Genomic DNA, 22,123 nt, shown 5'->3' on the forward strand with positions numbered 1-22,123 from the left:
TACGGAAGAAAAGGCAACGAAAAAAATGGCTCGGGTGGTGAAAGTGTTCCGGACTCTGAGGAATCACTGGAAGAAGTCCACCTTTGCGGTTTGCGTCCTGTCTTACGGGGGTCACTGGCTCTACGGCAAACACTGGTCAGTCATTCTGTTGTGAATCATGTCCCCTGGACACACCACAGGTCTGTTCGTGTGTCCCTCACTGTGGTGTTTCCCTGTTTTCAGTGACAGCGTTTTGCGGACAGAGGCTTGTCAGGAAGCGAGGGTAAGAACATGAATTGTTGCTGTTCATAAAGTTATATGAAAATGAAAAGATAGACAGAGCATTTACAAGTCAACAGAAAAAGCTACAGTGTTCAGTGTGTAACAATAGGTATTAAATAAAAGCATGAGTAAAAATATATTTCTTATATATTCTAGCGTAATATAAGCAATATAACATATTTCTCTTATGTTAATATTTTTTTGTAGGAGTTTGGCCGTCAGCTGATCGCACCTCAGGATCGTCTGAGGAAAGCAACTGTGATTCTAAACCCTGCTGCTTGCAACGGGTAAGACGACGAATCGAAAACCACCGTGGTCTTTTTTTCTATTTGTCCTGTGTTCCTCTGAGCGAATGTCCTGTTTCATTGTCCTACAGAAAAGCCAACAGCTTGTTTGAAAAGAATGCTGCACCTATTTTACACCTGGCTGGTGTGGACATCACAATAGTTAAGGTATCAAATTCAATAATCACCAAAGTATCCATAGATCCCCTAGTACAAGATACAATATACATTTTACATCAGTTTAAATAAGATATTTGTTATTTCTTTGCAACATTTCTTTTCCTATTTTATTCACCTTTTCTAATCTTGTATATTTCAGTCGACGTCCACAAATAACTCATGAGCACCATCGACGATGTCTCTGTATGTTGTCCCTCTGCAGACAGATTATGAAGGTCAGGCCAAAAAGCTGCTGGAGCTCATGGAAGAGACAGACATGCTGATTGTGGCCGGAGGGGGACGGCACCCTGCAGGAAGTCATCACAGGTTTACTGAGAAGGCCGGATCAAGTAGGTGTTGTACGGTGAATGCTGCGTCCTCCGTGTGTTGTTGCCTAATTATACATGTCTGAACATGTTTTGATGTTCACAGGACAGATTCAGCACCACTCCAATTGGATTCATTCCACTCGGGACTCAGAATTCCCTGAGTCCAAGTCTCCACCTTCTCAGTGATAACAAGGTTAAGTGAGTATCACTAAAACGAGTGCTTGCACGATTCTATACGAACGTCGATAGACTGTGGAGCTTTAAATTATTTAACCATCCGTCTAATTAACAAATGACCAGTTCTTTCAGGGTTGGATGAATATATTATCTTAATATTTGTCGGATGAAGTGTCTCCTTGAGTAAGCTTTGCTTTTAGTAATTCACCTTTTTTTTAAAAATCTTTTTCTATTCTGCCCAGAGGACATTACATCAGCAACACTGTCCATCCTGAAGGGGGAAACCGTACCTCTGGATGTGCTCCAAATCAAGGTGATGTCTCCTTCTACTAATCCTGAAAACCTTTGTGTGTTGTATGTCGGTATTCAACAACAAAGCGTATTTAGAGAGTGTGTGTGTGTGTGTGTGTTTGTAGGGGGAGAAAGAGCAGGCCGTTTTCGCTCTGATGGGACTTCGTTGGGGTGCTTTCAGAGATGTTTCTGCTACGATCAGCAAGTAAGACTTCACGGCCAGTTGTAAATGTAAAATGTGATATTGACCCTCATGCAAAACCATACACCCTGATCTCTCTGCACAGATACTGGTATCTGGGACCACTGAAGACAAAAGCTGCTCATTGGTTCAGCACTCTGGCGGGTACGTTGAGCATGTTTTTTGACTAAACTTCATTTACAATTTGACACTTTCACCTGACGAATCACCGGACATTTGAATTGCATAGGAGTGGCCTCTGGTCCGGCACGCCTCAGTGGCCTACCTGCCTCCCACCCTGAGGCCCCCTGACCCGCCCGATCACAAACCGCCCAGACCCAACCTGCTCTATCACATTTACCGCGCTCTGAAAAACTACTGGGTGCCGCCAGCGGAAGGTACGTTGTGTCTGTGAGTTTCATTGTGCGTGCAGAAAAAAAAAAAGATCATATAAAAACACACTGCACACAGTGATATAAACTAACTAGCTGTGTGTGTGTGTGGTAGAGCCTCCAGCAGTGGTGGAACCAGAGAAGTGGGAGGAGCAGCAGCTGTCTTCGTTGGAGCTGCTCATTCAAACACACAATAAAAAACCCTGTTGAGCGGGGTCAGTAAATAATCAGACACACACACACTGTTCCCAGCTGACAACGTGTTCTTTTGTTAGTCCAAATTTACATTTTTGTATTTATTTGAACTCGCAGCGTGGTAAACGACTCGCTGATGATCCACGCAGAGCCGGACAACTTCACCGTCGGGGAGTTCATCGCTGTGGGGTCAGTTGTTTATTTCCTGTAAAATGCTGCATATCTCTGTCAGGTGGTACAATGTCACATTGAAAAATTGGTTTAAAAAAAGAAAATATAATTCATAATTCATATTCTTCACTGCAGAGATAAAAAGAGGAGGACCCGACTGTGTTCACTGAAAACTCGACAAAACTAGAAGCCAGTGTTTGCCAGCTGCAGCTGCCGGAGGTCAGAGGTTCTCCTCAGTGATTCAGCGTAAACATGGTGTGTTGAGCCTTGAAAACACGCGTTGTGTCCTAATCACACAGGGTACGAGTGGCTTCTTACAGCATCGACAACGAAGCGTACGAGGCCATGCCGGTGGAGGTGCGGCTGTTGCCACGGAAACTACGCTTTTTCATCAGTGACCGAGCGACGACAGCAGCTCCTTTCGCAGATGCAGTGAATGAGAAAGCAAACACAGGAAACTGAAATCGGAAAGTCCCACGTGGAAGAAGCTGATCCGATGTCGTGTTCCCGGTTGTTTTCACCAGCTGTGGAAATGACGAGCTGCTGTCTGGAAAAGGACCAAGGCTTTGTGTTTTAAAGCCATTAATCAGTGTACAAGATGTCTTACGAGTACGTTCCGTTTACTGAACGGCCTGCCGCTCTCATCCAATCTGAACTTGGTCAATAAAACAAAACATGTACGTCAAACTCAAAAGACAAGTGTAAAATAAGTTTTCAGTTGTTTTTTTATCTAATAGGAGTTTGTAAAAGGTAAGGTAGTGACAAATACATCCTGTACACAAGTGCTGCATTTTTAATTATAATTGCTAGAGGGGCGCTATTGAGACATTGTAGACACAAAACACAAATCGTTAGCCTAAGAGCATAGTTTCCTATGCTACAAGCGGCTGTATAGTTGCCTGCTATTAGGCTGACAAAATGTTTGTTTTTTTACCTTGTGTATTGTACGTTTTGAGCGTGTTCAGGCCGTTAAAAGATCGTTTCAGAAGGCCATGGTTTATTTTGTTGAAACAGTGAACAGCTCTTGTACAGAGGAGAATAAATTCAAATGTACTTGTGTCGTCCAACATCACAAATTGCCTCCATAAATAGATACATGTTCCATGTGCAGACTAGAAAATCATATTGATATTATATATATTCCTTGACCAAGAAAACCTCCCCTGACCATTACTTTACTAATGGTGGTTTGCTTCTGGATGTAGCTCCAGAACTATTTAAGACAGTAGCAAATCTGTTCGCTGATTCAGCAGACTCTCAGCTACAGTCTGGCGTTAGTTCATGTCTATACCTTCATACCTTCATTTGTTGTCATACAGTTCCTGAAAATACACAAGCACCGTAATATCCTGTTCTGGATCATAGTGTCCAGAATTTAGTTCATTTATAGTGGAGTTCACAGACACAGATGCTGAAAATGTCCCTATCTGACAGTGAGGAAGAATCCTTAAACAAACTCCTGCATCTAGATGGTTCTAGAACACTGCCAACATTTAATCACCTGGTCCTGGTCCATTAGCCAGCAGTTACTCAACCTTTCATTCAAGTCTGGTACATCACTTTGAATATTTTGCCAACAGACAGACAGAGATGAGCTCCTTGACGGAGGTAACAATGAACGTGGATGCATCAGGAGAGGAGGACACAGATGGAAACGTACCCGTGGCAGAAGCTGCATTCTGGAGGAGAGTTCAGCCAGCAGCCTGGGCACGACGGAGGGAGGGTTTCAAGGCGGCCGTGACCCAGACCGAACCCAAGTCTTCTCTTAAAGAGGTGTGAAGACCAGAACTGGAAAGTTCCAGAGGTAGGAGGAGGATGACGTCCTAGGAAATGAAAACTCCTCCGTGTTCGTGGTCAACGGTTTATTGTCTTATGGCAGTACAGTGATATGACGAGTTGGTCATGCTATCAACTTCATGTGCACATTATTGACATCTCTTACTGTGGTTTGCGTTAAGTAAAGGTGAGGGATGTTTTACATTGTTGCAGTGAAGGAAGAACAAACAAACAAAACCACACAGCTTCAATGTGCTGCTGCACGAGTGCAATACATCTGCTGTCTCGGACATTCAGTAGAGTGACACAAACCCATAGCTGATGCTGGTACACGTCTGTGAACAAGTCCACAAAGAAGGCGTCTTTATACCCAAAGGTGTGTGGGGGGAGCACGATGTAAGACAGGAGAGAGTCAGCGGGTTCCTCTGTGAGACCGACGCTGACATACGGACACAAAACCAGTCATATTAGAGGAAGTCACATTCTCATAAGGGCCCCATTTTGACAATAAAGCTTTTAAGTGCTCTTGTTTTTTTTTTTTTGTTTGTTTGTTTTTTTTTACACCAAACCAGGACACATCAGGTGCCTGCACATCAGGGACACAGATTCACCCTCCTGTGTTTTAAAAAGGATTATGAGAGCCTCGGTGTTCCAACTTGGAACCAATCGTCACCCACATTGGCCTCTGCCAGCGCTATTCAGAGTCCTTCAGACGCCGATTCATTGAATGAGTGCGATGAAAAGACCGGGGAGAAGCGCTCTGTGTGTGAATCCGCCTGCTCGGGGCCGTGACACGGCCACATCTCTGGAGGAAAACAAAAAAACAAAAAAAAACACAAAACACAAAGGCGTCTTTGTCCCAGACAGAGTGGATCCCATTGAAGCGCACTACAAACAGCTCCATCACATCAAAAACACATCTCAGAGGAAACACCAGCTCCCGCCGATGACTCGGGCTCCGTGGAGTTTGAGTCAAAATAGTAGTAATAATAATAATAATAATAACCACCACATCAGCCACGGCAGGTTCAGTAGACATGGAAATCGCATAGAAAAACATGAAGACATGACACGGTGCATCAGGAAAGAAGGTCTCCTGGCGGACGTGGTGCAGCATTCACAGAAAGTTAGTGTTCCCAGTCACATTCATGATTGGCCCCGTGGCTCGGCCCAGCAGCCACAGCCTCGTGTGGAAGGTCGTGCAAAACAGGTGAACGCACGTACATTCACAAACAAACACTCAACGTCGCCTCCGTGCTGAGGGACAGACAGCACGCAGACGTCTATTGCTTCATTTTTAAAAGGCAAATAAAGTGTTTCAAAGCGTACGTTTACGTTTGGTGTTCAGCAGAATCTGTTCAGTCCTCTCGTTTCCTATTTTTCGGAGCGTCGTATTTTTCCGCCCTCGCAACGAAAAAAAAAAAAAAAAACAGATGAAACACACAGCACTATGCTCGGAACGAGTCACGACGTGATCGCTATTAGTGACCGCAGACGATCAGTAGTTGAATCCAAAAACTACGAGACACACAAATGGTTTTTAACAACAAAAAAAAAAGGTGCTGAGTGACAGAGAAAGAGCTGTCGACACAGCTTCAGCTTCAGTCCTTTAACAGCCGCGCTGGCTGGAAACAGTCAAAGAGAGATGAGAGACACACACAGAGGGGGGGGCAATGCCCCCACTGCAACAACTCAAAACTCCTTCCAAGAATATTTGTCTTATTTCAGTCAATAACAGTCAATTTTCACTTGAAATAAGCAGAAAAATCCAGTTTAAAATGCCAGTTTTACATGATTTTTTTGCTTGTAATAGGAAAAAAAAATGTTTCTTTTCTTTTTTAAGTAAAAATTAGCTTGAAACAAGTGGAAAAATGTCTAAAATGTCTGGTGATGGATCTAATTTTACTAACATTTCTATGAAATGTTGGAAATGAGACACTTTGACTAGAAATGAGACAAATATTCTTTGAATTTTTGCAGTGCACCCAGGAGGGGACAGCGGGCAACAGATGAAGTCCCAGGGTGAAGGCAGTGTGTCAGTGTGTGTGTGTGTGTGTGTGTGTGTGTGTGTGTGTGTGAGAGCTTCCTAGTCCCACAAACAATCCCAGGTCACCTCAGGGGCAGCAGAGGTTGTCTATGACCAGAGCGACGTCCACCGCCGTACACCTCCAGCAGCTCCACCAGGAAGGAGCGGTCACCCTGGGGGTCCAGCCCCATGGCCCGCACATGCTCCGCCGTGAGGGTGGGATCAGCGCTCCCCGCCACCTCCGACAGCGTCTGGAAGATGCGGTTGTTCAGCTCCATGAAGAACCTGGAGGAGGATGGAAACGTCACACACCGCAGCTCTGGTCGGGACGTGACAGATGAAACGAAGGCGACGCCCGTTTCCTGCGTCAACATCCTGCCTGCGATGGTGACGCAGGTTTGAAAACACTCGTCTGGGACTCACAGAATAAACAGGTCCTCCTCATTCGACGTACAGTCTGCATCCACCTCCTGAGAGTACAGCAGCATCTGCCTGAAAACACACCATCTGTCACTGTCGGCGCACATGCAGTGAGAGGTAGAATAAGAAGAAATAAAAGAAGAGAAGAGAATATGTCCCATAACAGGGAAATGTACGATAGAAAATAAAGAAAACCGAAAATAAATAGATAAATAGGTAAGCAAGCAGTGTAAACAAATATGCGGAAATATGTGGGAAAATAAATGTATAATGTATATATTATACAGAAATGTATATATAAACAATGCCATATTAACGGTGGTGACGGTGGTTAATTTTCTTGGATTTGTTCTTTGTGCATCGTGCACATTTATGGATCACGTATACATATACGTAAATAAACTAATAATATATAGTAAATATAAACTAAAAGTAAAATTAAACTTAAAAATAAATATAATAATAACAATAATATATGTAATAATAAATATAAAATAAATAAAGACATATATTAGTACAAAAACACATGATTTTATGATAAATTATGATTTTTTTAAACTAATATAAAAGGTGACCACATTGTACTGGTAGTTCAGTCTGCATTCAGCGGGTAACATCAACATGTTGATGGAGTTGTTTTTTTTTACGTACCTCTGTTCGCTCAGTTTCCTGTACTTCTCTCTGTCTGCGGCGTTCAGTCGGAGCAGCGGCTGCAAATGGCTCCTGTGCGTTTTCACATTCTGGTTATCGATGTAGACGTCGTACAACTCCTTCTTCTCCTCGAAAATCTTCTCCGTGGTGCCTGAAAGCAAACAGTGAGACTTTTGTTTCCGCCGGCGCGAGTCGGCTGCCGAGGGGAACGGCGGCGCTGCACTTACAGGCCACGTACGCCAGCTCCGTCTCCAGCGCGCCGATGTCGGCGACGTTGATGTAGAAAAAAAGGACGCAATTCAGGCACAGAAACTCCAACGCCAGGTAAAGACACATTGGCCAGGAGCAACAGCAGTACACTGAGGGAGAGAAAAGTGAGTGAGTATGTCCACGTATCACAAATAAATCATAATATGTAATATATTAAATCATATTAAAATCATGAGGGGATTGTACTACGCTGCAGGGATAGTGCTGTAGTTGATACCACTCTGTACCTCTAGAGGCGACAGTGAGTCACAGTCGTAAGAGGACTCAATTCTTACACATTGCAGCTTCTTACCTCGGTAGCAGACCACGCCCACAGGCGGGCGGCGAGAAGATGAGGAGACGCTTCCTGAGCAGCGCATACTTCCACAGCACCATGATCTGTTCGCCAAAAAACTGGATGAACTGGGACATGCAGCCGGCCGGATGGGTGATCTGCGGGGAAGGTGGGGGGGCAGACAGACACAGTCTGGGCTGGTTCGGTGGCACCTCACACCGACTGTACCGGTGTACTGTTGTGGCTTACGGACCTTCATTTCTGGGTGCATGCAGCGGTTGATGGTGGTCACGCTCCAGGTCGGGCAGCTGGTGACCAGACCGTTCCCTGTGGGGGGAAGCACGGCCTTCTTATCCTCATAGAAGGCCTCGAGCGGAGAATACTGACCCGGGCACTGTAGCTGGTGTCTGGAAATCACAATCAGAAAGAATTAAAAGTAAAATAAAATGAAACAATTAAAAAAAAATAACTACAAGGAGCAAACACACTCTCCACAAACGTGTATACACAAACACTTGCTTGCAGTTAATTGGTTACTCTTAATGAAATCTATCCAATCTATCCAAATTTACATGATACTGCACAAATGGTGCACTGACATAGCTGAGCAAAGTGACGACGAAAATGATTGTTATTATGTTTTTTAAGGGTAATTTTGATTTATTTTTTGCACGTCTGCTTCAACTGAATTATTCACTCAAGCTCAAATTCTCTTCTGCGTTTGGTTGAAACACATGATCAGAAACCATTTCTCTCATCCATAATGCACGTTTTGTTTTCCTGCGGCGTCATTTCAGGCCACACACATTCAATTATTGAGTACTCGGATTAATTCCGTCGAACCATTTATGCTCTTATTCCCACAGTTCCCATTCACACGGATGTGCCGGCGCCGTCATTTATTTACACAGTGAGGCGATAAGCTATCGTCGGTGGGGGGGCAGAGAAGAGAAGAAGAGTAACTGCTTTTGTTTCTTTCTTCATGCATGCAAGCGGCTTCTCGGGACAAAAGCTGTGACTCTGGGTTCATGTTTAAAAGATGAGACGCGAGGGACACAACAGAAGTCACGGCTGGATGATGAGGGGAAACAGCGGAATCCAAACTGGAAGAAGACATTACCTGACTTGGTTCTCCAGGAAGTGCATGTAGCGGTACAGCAGAGTGTAAGAGGGGGACAGGATTCCCACAGACTTCATCCTGGCCCCCCGCTCCAGCTCGCTCTCCACAGGCATGTTTGCGAAACAGGCCAGCCCGAAGTAACAGCCTTTACGGAAATATCTGCCCGGAAACAAGAGACACAGTTCAACATCGGGCTGGTTTCTATGGCGACATGTAGATACAAACACTAACTGTCTGAGCTGTCTGAGTTAATACACAAGTCACATTAATACGATTTCCTCAGAGGTTGGAAACATCAAACTTAGACTGAGAGTAGTGAACAAATCGGAACGTGCCACTGTTATTTATCTTTCTGTATTTACAACCCATACACATCTTAGATTCTGAAGCGATGACACAATAGCGCCACCTCTCCCCTATCTCGCACGGGCTAACCCCCCCCCCGCTAACGGTGGCGGATCACGGGGCAGAAGCTGCTGATGTGGCTTTTTCATCCGTTTGATTCCTATTCGTCGTCATGTTCTTCTCAGTTTTGGGCGCAGGCGCGTTACAGCGCCCCTCACAGGCCTGGTATACGTACTACAGCATTTTCAGTTCACATTTCATTTGGATTTTTAAAAAAAAAACAATTCTAGTTTGTCTTGGTGTGGATATGTCTGTAATCTGTTAGGTGCAGCGACATTTTTTGACTTTGTCATGTATTTAGACATTTTTAGTTTCAGTGCAACATTGTGGTTGAAATCTGAAAACAGAAACTGAAAAAAAAATGTTTTCAAATGTATCGCAATATTGTATCACAACTTAAATATCGTGATGGTGTCGTATTGTGGGGCAATTCACACAGATTTCACTGCAGTTGAACTTGGAGGGTACGTACATAAAGTCGCTGGTGACCGGTGCGAACCGCTGGCCATGGACTTGAACTCCACTCCGTCCAGATTGACGTCATGAGGCAAACACCACTCCACCATGTTTCCTGTGGTCGACATGCATCCCACACACAAAACACGGTGAGGCACCCAAACTGCCGTGTCATCCTTCCTCAAATTCAGTTTCAGTGCTCAGAGGTCGGTGAGAGGCAGTGGGAACCTCTGACTCAGCGGCGAAAAACCTCAGACACATGTGAAGGTGAAAGCTTGGACATGTGTTCACGTCGTTTTTAACTCCAGATGCGTTTGTTACAGCAGTTTGTTCATCTTGAATTCAAACATGTCAGTAGCAAACTTTCATGGTGTTTCATTATATTTCTGATCAGCTATTTTCCTGATTGTCGGTTTTTTCCATCATATTTTCATGTAAACTGACATAAACTGAACCAAAGGTCTTCAGAGTTTCTTGTGTCTCTTTATCTGACTTATCTCAGACGTATCGTTGTCGCCGGTTTCCCTCCTATCGCTCGTACCTGCAGACATTAGAACCGGTCAACTGGTACCGGACGTCAGAGGCCCTCTCACCTGATCTGGTGTCAAAGGTCACCACAAACACAGCCACGATCTGGTCCTTCTCCTCCCACTGATCCTTCACCGTGAGGCCGGGGAAGAGAAGCACCCGATCGGGGCTGGCACACTCCCACCCGCGGCCGGACAGCTCCGTTCCACCGGGGCTCCCGTCCCGGCCGCCGCCGCTGCGGGGGACGCTCCCCGGGCGGTGGGTCCTCCTCCTCCCGCGGCGCAGCGGGAGCCGCCTGCTCGGGCGGAGGGATCTCCTCCCAGTCCAGCAGCGGGGCTCGGTCCGACTTCTCCACCATGGTGCTGCCGCCTCCGACGGGATTCGGGAGGTACAGAAAGAACGAACAGTCCGGGAGAATCCGGGTGAATCGAGCAGACTAGACACCCGCCGAGCACCGGACCATGGTTCCCTGCTGCTCGCTGCCTCGTTTTCGGTCTATTTGTAAGCGTGTCACATCCACCGACCGACGGGCTGCTCCGCCCGTCCGCTGTTGTGATGACGTCACTGACTTCCGCCCACGTGTCTCTATTACTATTTCATAGGTGACCTGATTGGGGGGGGGGGGGGGGGGGGGGGGGGGGGGGCGGCGTCCTTCTTTCATTAAATACATTCTCCAGCCACTAACTGAGAAACAGGGGGGGATTCAAAGCTTCAACCCCGAAGAGTTATTAGGGGGCATTACAGTATACATTAAAAGAAAAATCAAATTTGTTGTTCCAAACCAACGAAATTATAATACGCGGATTCTTTACATTTGACGACATTTGCCACGCCCCCAAAATAACAACAACAACAACAACTACTACTACAACTACAACAATAATAATAATGAATGCGTAATTAAAAGTTCTTTACAAAGACAGGAAAAAATAAAATAAAGATACAGGGAGACACAAAAATGCAAAGAATGCAAATACATTATGAACATTGTGAGTAAAAAGCACAATTACATCAATATAGAGCATTACATGATAAGGGAATGTTAAAAATGATGAAAGTGAAATGGACCAGTAGGAGAGGAGATAAAACAAACACCGACATTTGTAAAAAACACAAAAAAAAACCAATGAGTCAACAAAATAAAATAAGATTAAAAATATATCATATTCGCAAGCATTTATTTTGTGCATTAATTCATAATACAAATACCTGTTGAGTCCGGTGTGTGTGTGTGTGTGGGGGGGGGGGGGGGGGTAGCTTCGGCCAATCACTGAGCCACACACTCGTGACATAAGTTACTTAAACAGGAAGTCATTTACATACGTGGCGCGAAATTCAAAGCGTGGTGGCTGCGGGACAGGAGGCGACTCGTTCGTGAGTATCCAGCAGAAATGGAACGAATGATGTGAAACACTGGTGTTTGTGGTCATGTCCGCTGTGTGTACAATCCTCCGAGCTTTTAAAATGTGCTCAATGAGTAAAATGGAGGATAAGTCATGACATGATTCATGTAAAAGCTGATTTGAATTGACACTGAATGATGGGACGTGTCTTGTTTGCAGCAAAATGTTACTGCACATGTCTGTGCAGAATCACTCATGATATTTAAATACAGGCCTACTTCACAGCTCCAATTCCAACATTTGCAACGGTTCCCTTGTTCCTAAAAAAGCAGAATCTTAAATTGCCAAGTATGTTTGTGAACATACAGAGAACTGATCTTGGTGTGCGGACACAATTCACATAACAAAGAATACAAACTAGTACAACTAGTACTCTCAACAGCTGTATACAATTAGTCTTATCCTTGAATACGTCTCAAAACGAAGGCCCCGGTATGGCGATGGTGTTCGACGGGATCAGCCAGCAGCTGGACTTCTCCAGTTGTGGGGAGGAAACAAGCAACAGTGACAACAACTCGGACGACGCAACCTCCAGGATCCAGGGCCTCGACTTCGGGTGCAGGACGCCGCGAGTGCAACGCCATCGCAGCAGATGCAACACGCCGTCTTCCCCTGCACCGTGCACCAGCCCCATACCCTACGCCTCCTGGAGGAAACTGCGGCTCTGCGACTCTCCCAGCACCCCGAAGGTGGGCAATGATTCACGTTGTCTCACAGCAGGTCTGACATGTCCACGGCTGTCTGCGTTTTCCTCCCCAGAGTCTGCTGTCCAAGTCATCCCAACCTTACTCCAGCACGAAGATAAACCGCCAACGGAGGAGCACGCGGTTTGCGTCATCGACTGTCAACCTCATCCAGGCGCCGTCGGTCAACGTGAACCCGTTTACCCCTGACTCGGTGTGCCGGCGCAGTGAGCAGCAGGAGAGCAGCAGATACAGAAGTGATGATGAGGAGGATTACGGGCGCAGGTAAACTCCAGGCTGGTTGGGTTTTGTGTCACGGGAGCTATTTATTCACTGGGCGATTCCCGCATGATCCTCAACCTAACTTTTTCAGAAAATAGACAGGTTCCTTTTTTCATCTTTCAGGCTGAAACACAGTCTAACATCATCAGAGGAGGATGACGAAACCTTTTTCCCACCAAAGGTACGGCTATTTTTATCAGCGCTTTGTAGAAGTCAGGCCTTGTCATCCCTGGCTGCCTACTCGGGTACCCCCCCCCCCACACACACACACACACAACAATAAATACACGCTGCCAGTCGTACTTCCGGGATTCCTTCAATAAATCTGAGCAGAGCTGTCAGAATCTTTGCCAAACCAGGAAGTCCTGACCATATATGGTGACACATGATGAATCTCCTGGCTGAAATCAAACTCGCATCTTGTGACGTGCGTTCCCTCTTTTAGAAACCCCTCCGTTCTGCCATGTGCTGTGTCTCTTTGTTCGTCTGGCAGAAGCAAGCTGTGCGAGCGTTCATGCTGTCACGATATGAGGACGAGTTCCTGGAGCTGGAGTGCATCGCGTGGGCGAGTTCGGGGCCGTCTACAAGTGTGTGAAGAGGCTGGACGGTTGCTTGTACGCCATAAAGCGATCTCGCCGACCCCTCGCTGGCTCTGCCAACGAGTGAGTCAGCAGTCCTCCGGTGGAGCGCTCCATCAGAATGTCGGTCGTGAATTTAGCTCCTTTGACAGAATGACAATGACGATGTTTCACGTCCCTCCCCAGGCAGATCGCGCTCAAGGAGGTGTATGCACATGCTGTTCTTGGACACCATCCACATGTTGTTCGCTATTATTCGGCGTGGGCAGAAGATGACCACATGATTATTCAGAATGAATATTGTAATGGTAGGTCTTCACAGGATGTACACTTGTTTTCACTTGTTCACTTATTGTTTGAGATTAAATGATGTGTGTGTGTGTGTGTGTGTGTGTGTGTGAGCTAGGTGGAAGTCTCAATGATGCCATCAAGAAGAAGGAAGTCCAGGGTGAGATGTTTTCAGAGGTGGAGTTGAAAAATCTGCTCTTGCAGGTGTCCATGGGTCTCAAATACATCCACAGCTTGGGTCTCGTGCACCTGGACATCAAACCCAGTATGTCCCATTGTGCAGCTCCTGTCTCCTCACCTGATTCACGCCCTAAAACTCGGCCCCGGTCTGTGGTTATTTGTAGGTAATATATTCATTTCTCAGCGTCCCAGCACCGCGGGGGGAGGAGAAAGCGAGGAGACGAGGATGGGCGCAATTCCGCAGGAGTAATATATAAAATTGGTATAAGTGGAAATGTGATGATGGATCAAAAATGAATCGTATAGGTCGTTTCTTTGTTATAGAATCCACATCCGTCTTTGTGCAGGGGATCTGGGTCATGTGACCTCAACCAACAGTCCTCAGGTTGAGGAGGGAGACAGCCGCTTTCTGGCCAGTGAGGTTCTGCACGAGGTAAAATGTCAAACTGTAAACACGGATGGATCCACTTGTCCCTGCAGGCTGCACACTTCTTTATTTATAACATGCACAATCCTGTACATTTGATTGTACTACAACAGAACATCTGGATATTTACCCTTTTTACTTCATAATTCCATTTGTGAACATAAATAATTTAAACATAAATTCATTTTTTTTATTAATTGCAAATCTTAATAATAGTAATTCTTATTTTAGTTTGCAGAATGAAAAAAAACATCCGTATTTGTGTTGTTCATGTCAGATATTCCATATCTCCCAAGGATTACACCCACCTACCCATGGCGGACATCTTCGCCCTGGGCCTCACACTGCTGCTGGCAGCTGGCGCCCCCCCACTGTCACAAAATGGAGAAGAGTGGCACAGCCTCCGAGAGGGACACCTCCCCAATCTGCCCCAGGAGCTCTCCTCTCCCTTCAGAGACTTACTGAAGGTAGCTCTGTCCCAATCTGTCGTGAAGTTACTGTAAGAATTCACACGCTTTGTCCTTTCTCTGTCAGTTGCTGCTGGATCCAGACCCGACCAAACGACCGTCTGCCAGGGGAGCTTTGCAAGCACACGGTCTTGCGGCAGGAGAGGGCAGGGAGGCTGGCTGCCCAGCTCCGCAGAGAGCTGAACGTGGAGAAGTTCAGGACAGCCATGCTTGAAAAGTAAGACACGACTGTGAAGGCTTGTCATAAAAATACATTTTTCTGGCATCAACAGGTTTGGACTGACCACAAACTACTCAAACATGGGCGTGAGAAATATTTCCCGTAATCTCCCGTTTAAAACCGAAAGCATGAACAGTCCTAAACCAAGACTATTTACTCGGGCAGGGGATGTTCTGTTTTTGGTGTGAATTGCTTAAATGTGAGCAAAAGGTGGCGCTGTTCCACATTCAGCTGCACGCAGATGTTTTTTGCTCCCACATTCAGTTCAATAGGCCTTTTTTTTTCAAAGTGTCATCCCCATACGTTGATTGATCTCCTCTTTCGTCTCCTCAGGGAGCTTCAGGAGGCCCGTCAGGCTGCTCTCTCACCAACACAGAACCTCCCGCCTGATCTGAAACTCTCCAAGATGGATTCTCTACCGAAGACGGGGAGGAGGCTCGTGGGCAGGAAGGCGTCCCGATCCATGAGTTTTGGTTGTCCGGGGTATGGAGTTTAACGGGGCAATTGGGGGGGCACAAGTGCTGCCTTTATTTTATGTTTTTTTAATTGTGAAAGGAATCACACCAGATCTTAAAGTGTCACTGGCGTCAGTCATGGAAAGCGTTGGCCATTTCCCTGTCTCCTTCAAGTGATCGTATCAGTTTAGTTTCATTTCTGCAGATCAGTGCACTCCACCTGTTTCATTTTAACTGTAAATAAAGATTTTATCAGATGTCTTTCTGATGTATTGTTATTTTATCTCTACCACTTACTTTTCATTTTTTGCTTGTCATGTTCACAAATACCACAAACCACAGCAGGGACTTTCCAGAGGTGAACTCCCCATCTGCTGCTGCATTCAGCTATAAAACGATACTGACTCAGCTCTAGACATGTTTTTAATCTTAATTCTGACAGTAACTGACAAGATCATAACCATCGCTTTTAACAGCATTTAATGCCAGTCGGGCACATAACACTGATGCATTTGGTGCTGGAATAAAATGTAAGAGCAATACATTTTTTGCATTCATTGAAGATAAATGCATTTAAATGATAAATGCAACGTTTGCACCCATACAGGCTGAAAACTGCGTTACGTCACTTATCAACAGACGTCACCGGAGTGTCCCTGAAGGCGTCACTTGAAGCCCCGCCCACAAACATGCCCAGTCTTGTAGTTCAGCCTGCACGAGCCCTCCGCCGCTGTTCTAATGGCTTAAGACTATTAGCTATTTGCTTCTTTAGCGTCCAGAGAATACAACCTGACTAAGAATGTAAGTACAATGATACACCGGGTTGTTTGGTTTAACCTGAGCAACTTAAAATTAGGTTTACGTACTCGCTTACGTCGCTACCTATTAACATCGCTCATGCTAGCTTAGTTTACGGTCTACATAGAATTAGCTCCCAGTTTCAAGGAATTTACATAAAATGATGACTTACTCGATTTTAAGTTAAGACTCTTTCAAAATTAAATGTTGTGAAACTTCTTCCGAGGGCTGGTCAAAGTTTTCTACACTTAAATGAGTACGCGGGTGTCGGGTTGCCATGTCAGACAAACAATGCTAACTTTTCCTGTCCTGTTTAAAGAGTTTTTATCAATGGCGGATCTGAGGAGTCTTGCCAATGGACAAAACGCCGCCCTGGTCGTTTTGAGCTTCCTCCAAGCGGACTGCAAAGGCGGGGAGTTACAAGGAGGCGCTTCTGTCTCTGGGGGAAGATCTCACCCGGGACATTAATTCGAACGGGCCATGTGCGGACCGTTGTATGGACGATGGAGCCATCGAAAGTGACGGTCACCTGTCCAGCTGCAGTGTCCTTTCTCTGGGCGACATCGAGCCGTCGGTCGACCTGCACTGGCCTGGTGAGTGTCGGATTAAACACAGCTGACAACGATGCATGCATTTCATCAATGAAGAGGTGGACGATTCCATCGTTCTCTGCAAAATGAATGCTGATTTTTTTGGCTGTGCCAGATGCAGTGATTCAGTTCATGAATGCCAAATGAGAATCACAGTCACATTGTTCACGAGTATACATCTGGTCTTCAGCAAAAAACAGGAAATCGCACTGCTATTTGCATTCACTTCCTTCTCATGTTGTTCTTGGTTAGACAAGAATAGACCTGTGCTCCTGATGGGTGCAAGAAGACGTGATGTGATGATCTGTTTACTCCTGTGTTCCTGTAGAGAACCCTGCAGAGGTAGCAGCACTTCAGCAGGTTGCCTCAGGACTCAGAGACATCGCAGCCCAGCTGGAGCGAAACGTTGTGGATCGAGCGACCCAGAACCTGAGCAGAAGCATCTTCTCCTTCCCACGTCAAGTGAGTTCTCCACGTACGGCTTGTTTGTTTAAAGCGTTGTCACCTGAGCCTCCTATTTGATCATATTTATTCATTGTTCTTACAAGTGTTGTTTCAGTATTTTTATGTCCTCTGTGTAACTGCTTTTCACAACCTTAATATCAATTTTAGTTCTTTTAATTTATTATTCTTTACTTGACTGTTTTTTCCCCCATTTTGAGTTGAGTTTATGTTCCTATGCATTCTTTTTTTTTTTTAAAACCATAACAAGAACTGGAGTAAAGTGACTGACTGGTCCTGTATTCATCTGTAGATGTGGAATGACTTCCTCAGGAGAGAGTGGAGCAGCGCAGGGAGTCGGTCTCGAGCATCTTCCCCAGGAGCGGGTGGCCATTGCACTCAGTCTCACCCTGGTGAAGGGGGTGTGGTGAACGCGCCCCACATCTACTGAGAGACCTGTTTAACACTGCGCTGCAGTACATCACACCGGGGCTGGGGCTCGTATGAGTTGAACAATTTGTTGGAAAAAAATGCATTTCTGAAACTTGTGCTCTTTGACTGTTTGTGTTAAGGGAGGATCACACGTTCCAAAAGAAAGGTTAGGATGAGTAATTTGAGTTTACCGTTTGAGAACACAAATTTGTGAAATCTGTGACACTTGAACTTCAGTAAGGGATCATTTTATAATGAAATAATGTCTCTTTTCCATTCAGATTCTTTTGTTTTTCCTTGTGTTCTTTTATCTCTGCTCAGAATACATTGGCATTTTGCTGTACAAAAAGTATATTTTCTCACATTCAATTCAAGTGATTGTGTCATTAATTCACTGATTAAGATTCTTTGGCGTATTATTTTACCTGCCTTCACAAAGCACAGAAAGATTGAACTAGAGACTTGCGTTGACAATTCATTTTCAATCTTTTAAATACGTTTAAATCAACACCAGCACACTTGCAAGTAGTTTTCCATCCAAGTACAATGTAGGGGAGGTCAAAGGACTTTCATTATCTGTGACACCAGTGCAGCTTTCGCGCTGACAAAACATGTTTTCCTGTTCATTTCAATCTGCTTTGCTTTCAATGCTGTTGGATGCAGAACTGAGGAACCTTTTGTGACTCAAGACTGAAAATACAAAAGAGGGTTTTTTTTTGGTTTTTCCTTCCTCTGGATGAGAGGACAGAGGATTTGTTATACTGTCCACTCATTTAAATACTTTGGGGCAAGATCTTTAATGTCTTCATACACATGTAGGTGAACTAAAACACACATTTACACACATTCCAACCGCTGGTCTGATTACCGCATTTGGTTTGGGCGTAAAGCAAAGGTCAGACGGGAGGAGGACGAACAGACGGAGCGTTATTAACTGGAGTTGTGCGAACCGTCGCAGCAATAAGCCACAGACAGAAGGTAAAAGCCCACTCGCTCTGGAAACGACATGAAGGGCTGGAGTCAAATCGATTGTTGACCATGACACAGTCTGTAGTGAGGGATGAGGACAGGAGTGCACTTTTTTCGGTTTTGGGGTTGTGTTGAACCAGCCGAGGCCTCCAGCAGTCAGGTGCATGTGGTGAGATGAGATTCAGGGACGCACGGTTGTATTGCGACTGATTTTAAACCTTCAAAAGCATGTTTTTTCAAAAATGCAGCTTCAAAGACATTCTGAAAGGAAAAGTCCCACCGTACATGTACTAATACATTTCTAGCTAGTTCCATTTGCCAATCTTATCTCCTGAGAAAACTACTTCTTCCTGTAGCTTATGACGCCGTACGCCATCACAGCAGCGAGGACCACGAGGGCAGCGCCTCCGTACAGCAGCACTGGGAGCTCCGGTTCGGGGGCCCGGGTGTGCCGGGGGCTCCTCGGTGGCCGGGCCCACTGGGGTCTCAGGCTCTGCCGCAATCTCTGCTTCTGGCAGAGGGGGCGCTGCGACGGGCTCCTGTTCTGGTTCTGGGGCAGCCTGCGGCTCCGTCGGTGCTGTGAAGGCGGCGTCCTCAGCCTCCTTGGCTGCGGACGGAGCTGCTGGCTCCGGCACTGGAGTCGGATCTTGTTCTGGCTCAGAGGGAGGGGGGACTAACTGCCTCTGGGGCCGAGGGAGGCAGCTCTGGCTCTGAGGAGATGAGGGAGGGCTCTGCCGACAGGCTGGGAGGTGTCTCTATAACAACCGGCTCTTCTAATGAGATGAGGGAGGCCGGAGCTGTGGAATCCGCCTCCGCCTCACCAGGTGGAACCTGCTCCCTAAATTCTTCCCTGAGTTCGGCCAGCTCACTTTCCGTGCCTAAAACGCTCATCATGCTCTCCTCGATCGCGGCAGCTTCACCGCCTTCCTCGAGCAGCTCCGCCTCCTCGCGCTCTACGTGGACAATGTCCGAGTTTGACGAGTTGTTTTCGCTGCGCTCCTCGGCCAGAGCCACGCCCTCGTTGCTGTCCAGGCTCTTGACATCTTCGGGGTCCATGGCGCTGACCTGTGCCCACGACTCGTGGCCGGCTAGAGACACAGGTAGGCTTTCGGTCTGCCAGGAGCTCTGCCCGCTGCTGTTGTCTCCAGTGCACAGCAGTGACGACGGAGGGCTCAGCTGATCAGGATGCTGCTCCCCTGACAGGATGTAAATGTCGTTGCTGTCCTCGGCGATGGCGACACCTCGCTCCTCCTCAGAACCGAGGCCAAACACTTCCCCCTGTGGTGGACACACAGGAGCGCAGATGCTATACGTTGTTTTATTTTGAACATGTACTGTAAATGAAATAAACAGAAGAACATAAAATAGCAGAAGAAAGCTAAATAATACTGAATTGAATATTATTAGAATAATACAGAAACAATGAGGATTCTCTTTCACATATTCAACATTCTGAATTTTGTGAACAAGGTGAAGAACATGAAGCGGTACATTGATTCATTTATTTATTACTTTCTCTTCGGTGGACGGTTTTTACCCATAAATACGAGACAGAGGAACCTAAAAGAATAAATAACACACCACTGCCAAAGAGGATCTCTACCCTCAGCGTGTTCTCCTCTCCAACAGCTAAACAACGGTCGATGATACATTATCTCCACCACAGTTGTGAAACAGTACAATGTCTGCAGCTGAACTTCCTGAGGTGCACAGGCACGGCTCAAGCCTAAGCGCCCCCTAGTGGTGCCAAAGCCACTGACAATTGATAATGACATACTATGTTCCATTTAAAAGTTTAAAAGTCTGCTGCAGTTAACCATCTGCACACATTCAGTTTAGTTTATTGAGAGAGTAGCTCTACAAACAATGTACAGACGACGTGAATGTCGTTTGTTGGGGCGAGTGGGTGTTTGCTCGGTTCTGGTATGAAACCAATCTGGATTTACAGAAAAACAACATGCGCTGGTTTCCAGTCAGAGTTGCAGCATTCGTCACCTAGGTGTGACCTGAAGGAATGAGATTCGAACCGACAGTGGACACGGAGGCGTGTGAACGTCTCTGTGTGCAGCAGAAAGGAACTGACAGCGGCGCTCCAGAACAGAGAGGCATCTAATCCTCATCTGTCGAAATATGATTTCTAATGTGACACCGTCCAAGCCGTGGCCGGTATTTTCCTCACAAGGACACATGTTGACAGTTGTGTGTGTGTGCGGCCGCTGCGTCCTGCAGGAAGGAGATTAAATCTCAACAGCCTCCGTCGTTATCCAACGTTTGCTTTCTCTGTAAGCTGATTTGTGTGTTTTACAGAAACCTGCACAGGATCCACATCAGCTGGTTAGAACCGCACAGGGATGTCACATGGTGTAAGGCCCACAGGAACCGACATAGACACAATCCTCCTCCTGAATTTGTTCATTTCATATCGTCACCCGCTTACAATAATGGCCTGGGTCTTATTTTCAAGTTAAAAAAAATATTTAAAAAATTAAAAAAAACAAAAACAAAATAATAATTAAAAAAAAGGATATTAATTTTCTCATCATCATCGAGGTGGATGAACAAATGGATACTTTATTAATCTCCAAGACAAAAAAATACAAAAAAATCAAATATAAGATGGGATATATACGATAAAAAATGTTGTTGTGGGAACACAATGTCACATGACCTGTCACATGACCTACCAGGATGTTCCATACCTGTCCCTCTAGGACATCATGAGTTAAATAGAGGCTAAAGTTAAATAAGGAACTTTCCAGGGTCTGTGATGTACAATAAATGTTCAATTATGACTTGTGTCCCAAGCTCCCCTGAAGGGGTTCTCTGCTGGGTAAAATCTGAGAAACAGACAAACCGAGGCGTCACTCTGTCACCGGGAATGTCTCACAGTTCTCCACCTTCGCCCCAAGACAAGCGATATGAAACAAGCACACATTCCTGGTGCGGAGCCAAGGCCCAACAGTCTACTTGTTTTATCACGCTCACTGCTTGATCTACTGCTTTGCTTCAGAAACACCGTGTACGCAACGCTGCCATACAGGTCAGCCGTGACTCTGTTACCGTGAGAAGCACGTGCTTCGTCGCCACCTTACAAATACTGACAAATACCGGCGACAAGTCACATCCACTCGCAGAACCTGACCGTTAAAACACACTTTACACACCAACAACATGTCAAACCCACGAAATCTGCGTTCAGGATTTACTGGTGAAATCCTGATCAATGTTATGTTTGTTGTGTTTGAGTTCACAGTGGCTTTTGGATTTTTTTTTTTTGGGAGGGGGGTGGATTATGTGATTCCTATTCTGATTACTCAGCTGACATCAGCAGTCACTCAGCAGATGAAGGAGTTTGGGCAAAATCCAGCGTAAAGCAGAGTGAAGACAGTTGAACTGCCATTATTTACAGGAGAATAACAGAGTTCATGTCACCTCCCAAGACCCTGCATAGACATATATACATTACATATCAGCACCACCATTTTTACCACCAGTATCTTTTTAAGTGACATATAAATTTAATGTATTATTATGTTTAATATTT

General features: G+C 45.7%; 4 protein-coding genes across 4 annotated transcripts; 2 read left to right on the top strand and 2 right to left on the bottom strand.

Annotated features, from left to right (window-relative positions):
* Positions 1–25: 25 nt before the first annotated feature.
* LOC144741779 (acylglycerol kinase, mitochondrial-like) lies at positions 26–2,902 on the top strand. The gene is given in 16 exon segments (XM_078624283.1): positions 26–135; positions 223–262; positions 469–548; positions 638–713; positions 928–999; positions 1,001–1,054; positions 1,137–1,235; positions 1,455–1,523; positions 1,627–1,706; positions 1,789–1,843; positions 1,933–2,080; positions 2,190–2,279; positions 2,502–2,504; positions 2,628–2,659; positions 2,740–2,754; positions 2,756–2,902. Coding segments are annotated over 16 exon segments (1,170 nt in total).
* A 3,428-nt stretch (positions 2,903–6,330) lies between these two features.
* Positions 6,331–10,724, bottom strand: LOC144741780 (DENN domain-containing protein 11-like). Its single transcript, XM_078624284.1, is given in 15 exon segments — positions 6,331–6,372; positions 6,374–6,527; positions 6,666–6,734; positions 7,314–7,464; positions 7,541–7,601; positions 7,603–7,658; positions 7,661–7,672; positions 7,876–7,903; positions 7,905–8,015; positions 8,111–8,264; positions 8,978–9,136; positions 9,855–9,870; positions 9,873–9,953; positions 10,432–10,535; positions 10,576–10,724. Coding segments are annotated over 15 exon segments (1,347 nt in total).
* A 1,479-nt stretch (positions 10,725–12,203) lies between these two features.
* On the top strand, positions 12,204–15,390 carry LOC144741778 (wee1-like protein kinase 2). Its single transcript, XM_078624282.1, is given in 13 exon segments — positions 12,204–12,458; positions 12,529–12,737; positions 12,858–12,915; positions 13,228–13,291; positions 13,294–13,396; positions 13,499–13,620; positions 13,719–13,865; positions 13,945–13,998; positions 14,001–14,042; positions 14,128–14,213; positions 14,504–14,700; positions 14,742–14,891; positions 15,228–15,390. Coding segments are annotated over 13 exon segments (1,650 nt in total).
* A 3,529-nt stretch (positions 15,391–18,919) lies between these two features.
* Positions 18,920–19,857, bottom strand: BCL2L13 (BCL2 like 13; the record flags this gene model as incomplete). Its single annotated transcript, XM_078624285.1, has 2 exons — positions 18,920–19,231; positions 19,411–19,857. Coding segments are annotated over 2 exons (759 nt in total), but the record flags the coding sequence as incomplete, so codon positions are not given.
* Positions 19,858–22,123: the final 2,266 nt, after the last annotated feature.

The sequence above is a fragment of the Lampetra planeri genome, unplaced genomic scaffold, assembly GCF_965212315.1.
Source record: "Lampetra planeri unplaced genomic scaffold, kcLamPlan1.2.h2 scaffold_712, whole genome shotgun sequence".
Taxonomy (NCBI): Eukaryota; Metazoa; Chordata; class Hyperoartia; order Petromyzontiformes; family Petromyzontidae; genus Lampetra; species Lampetra planeri.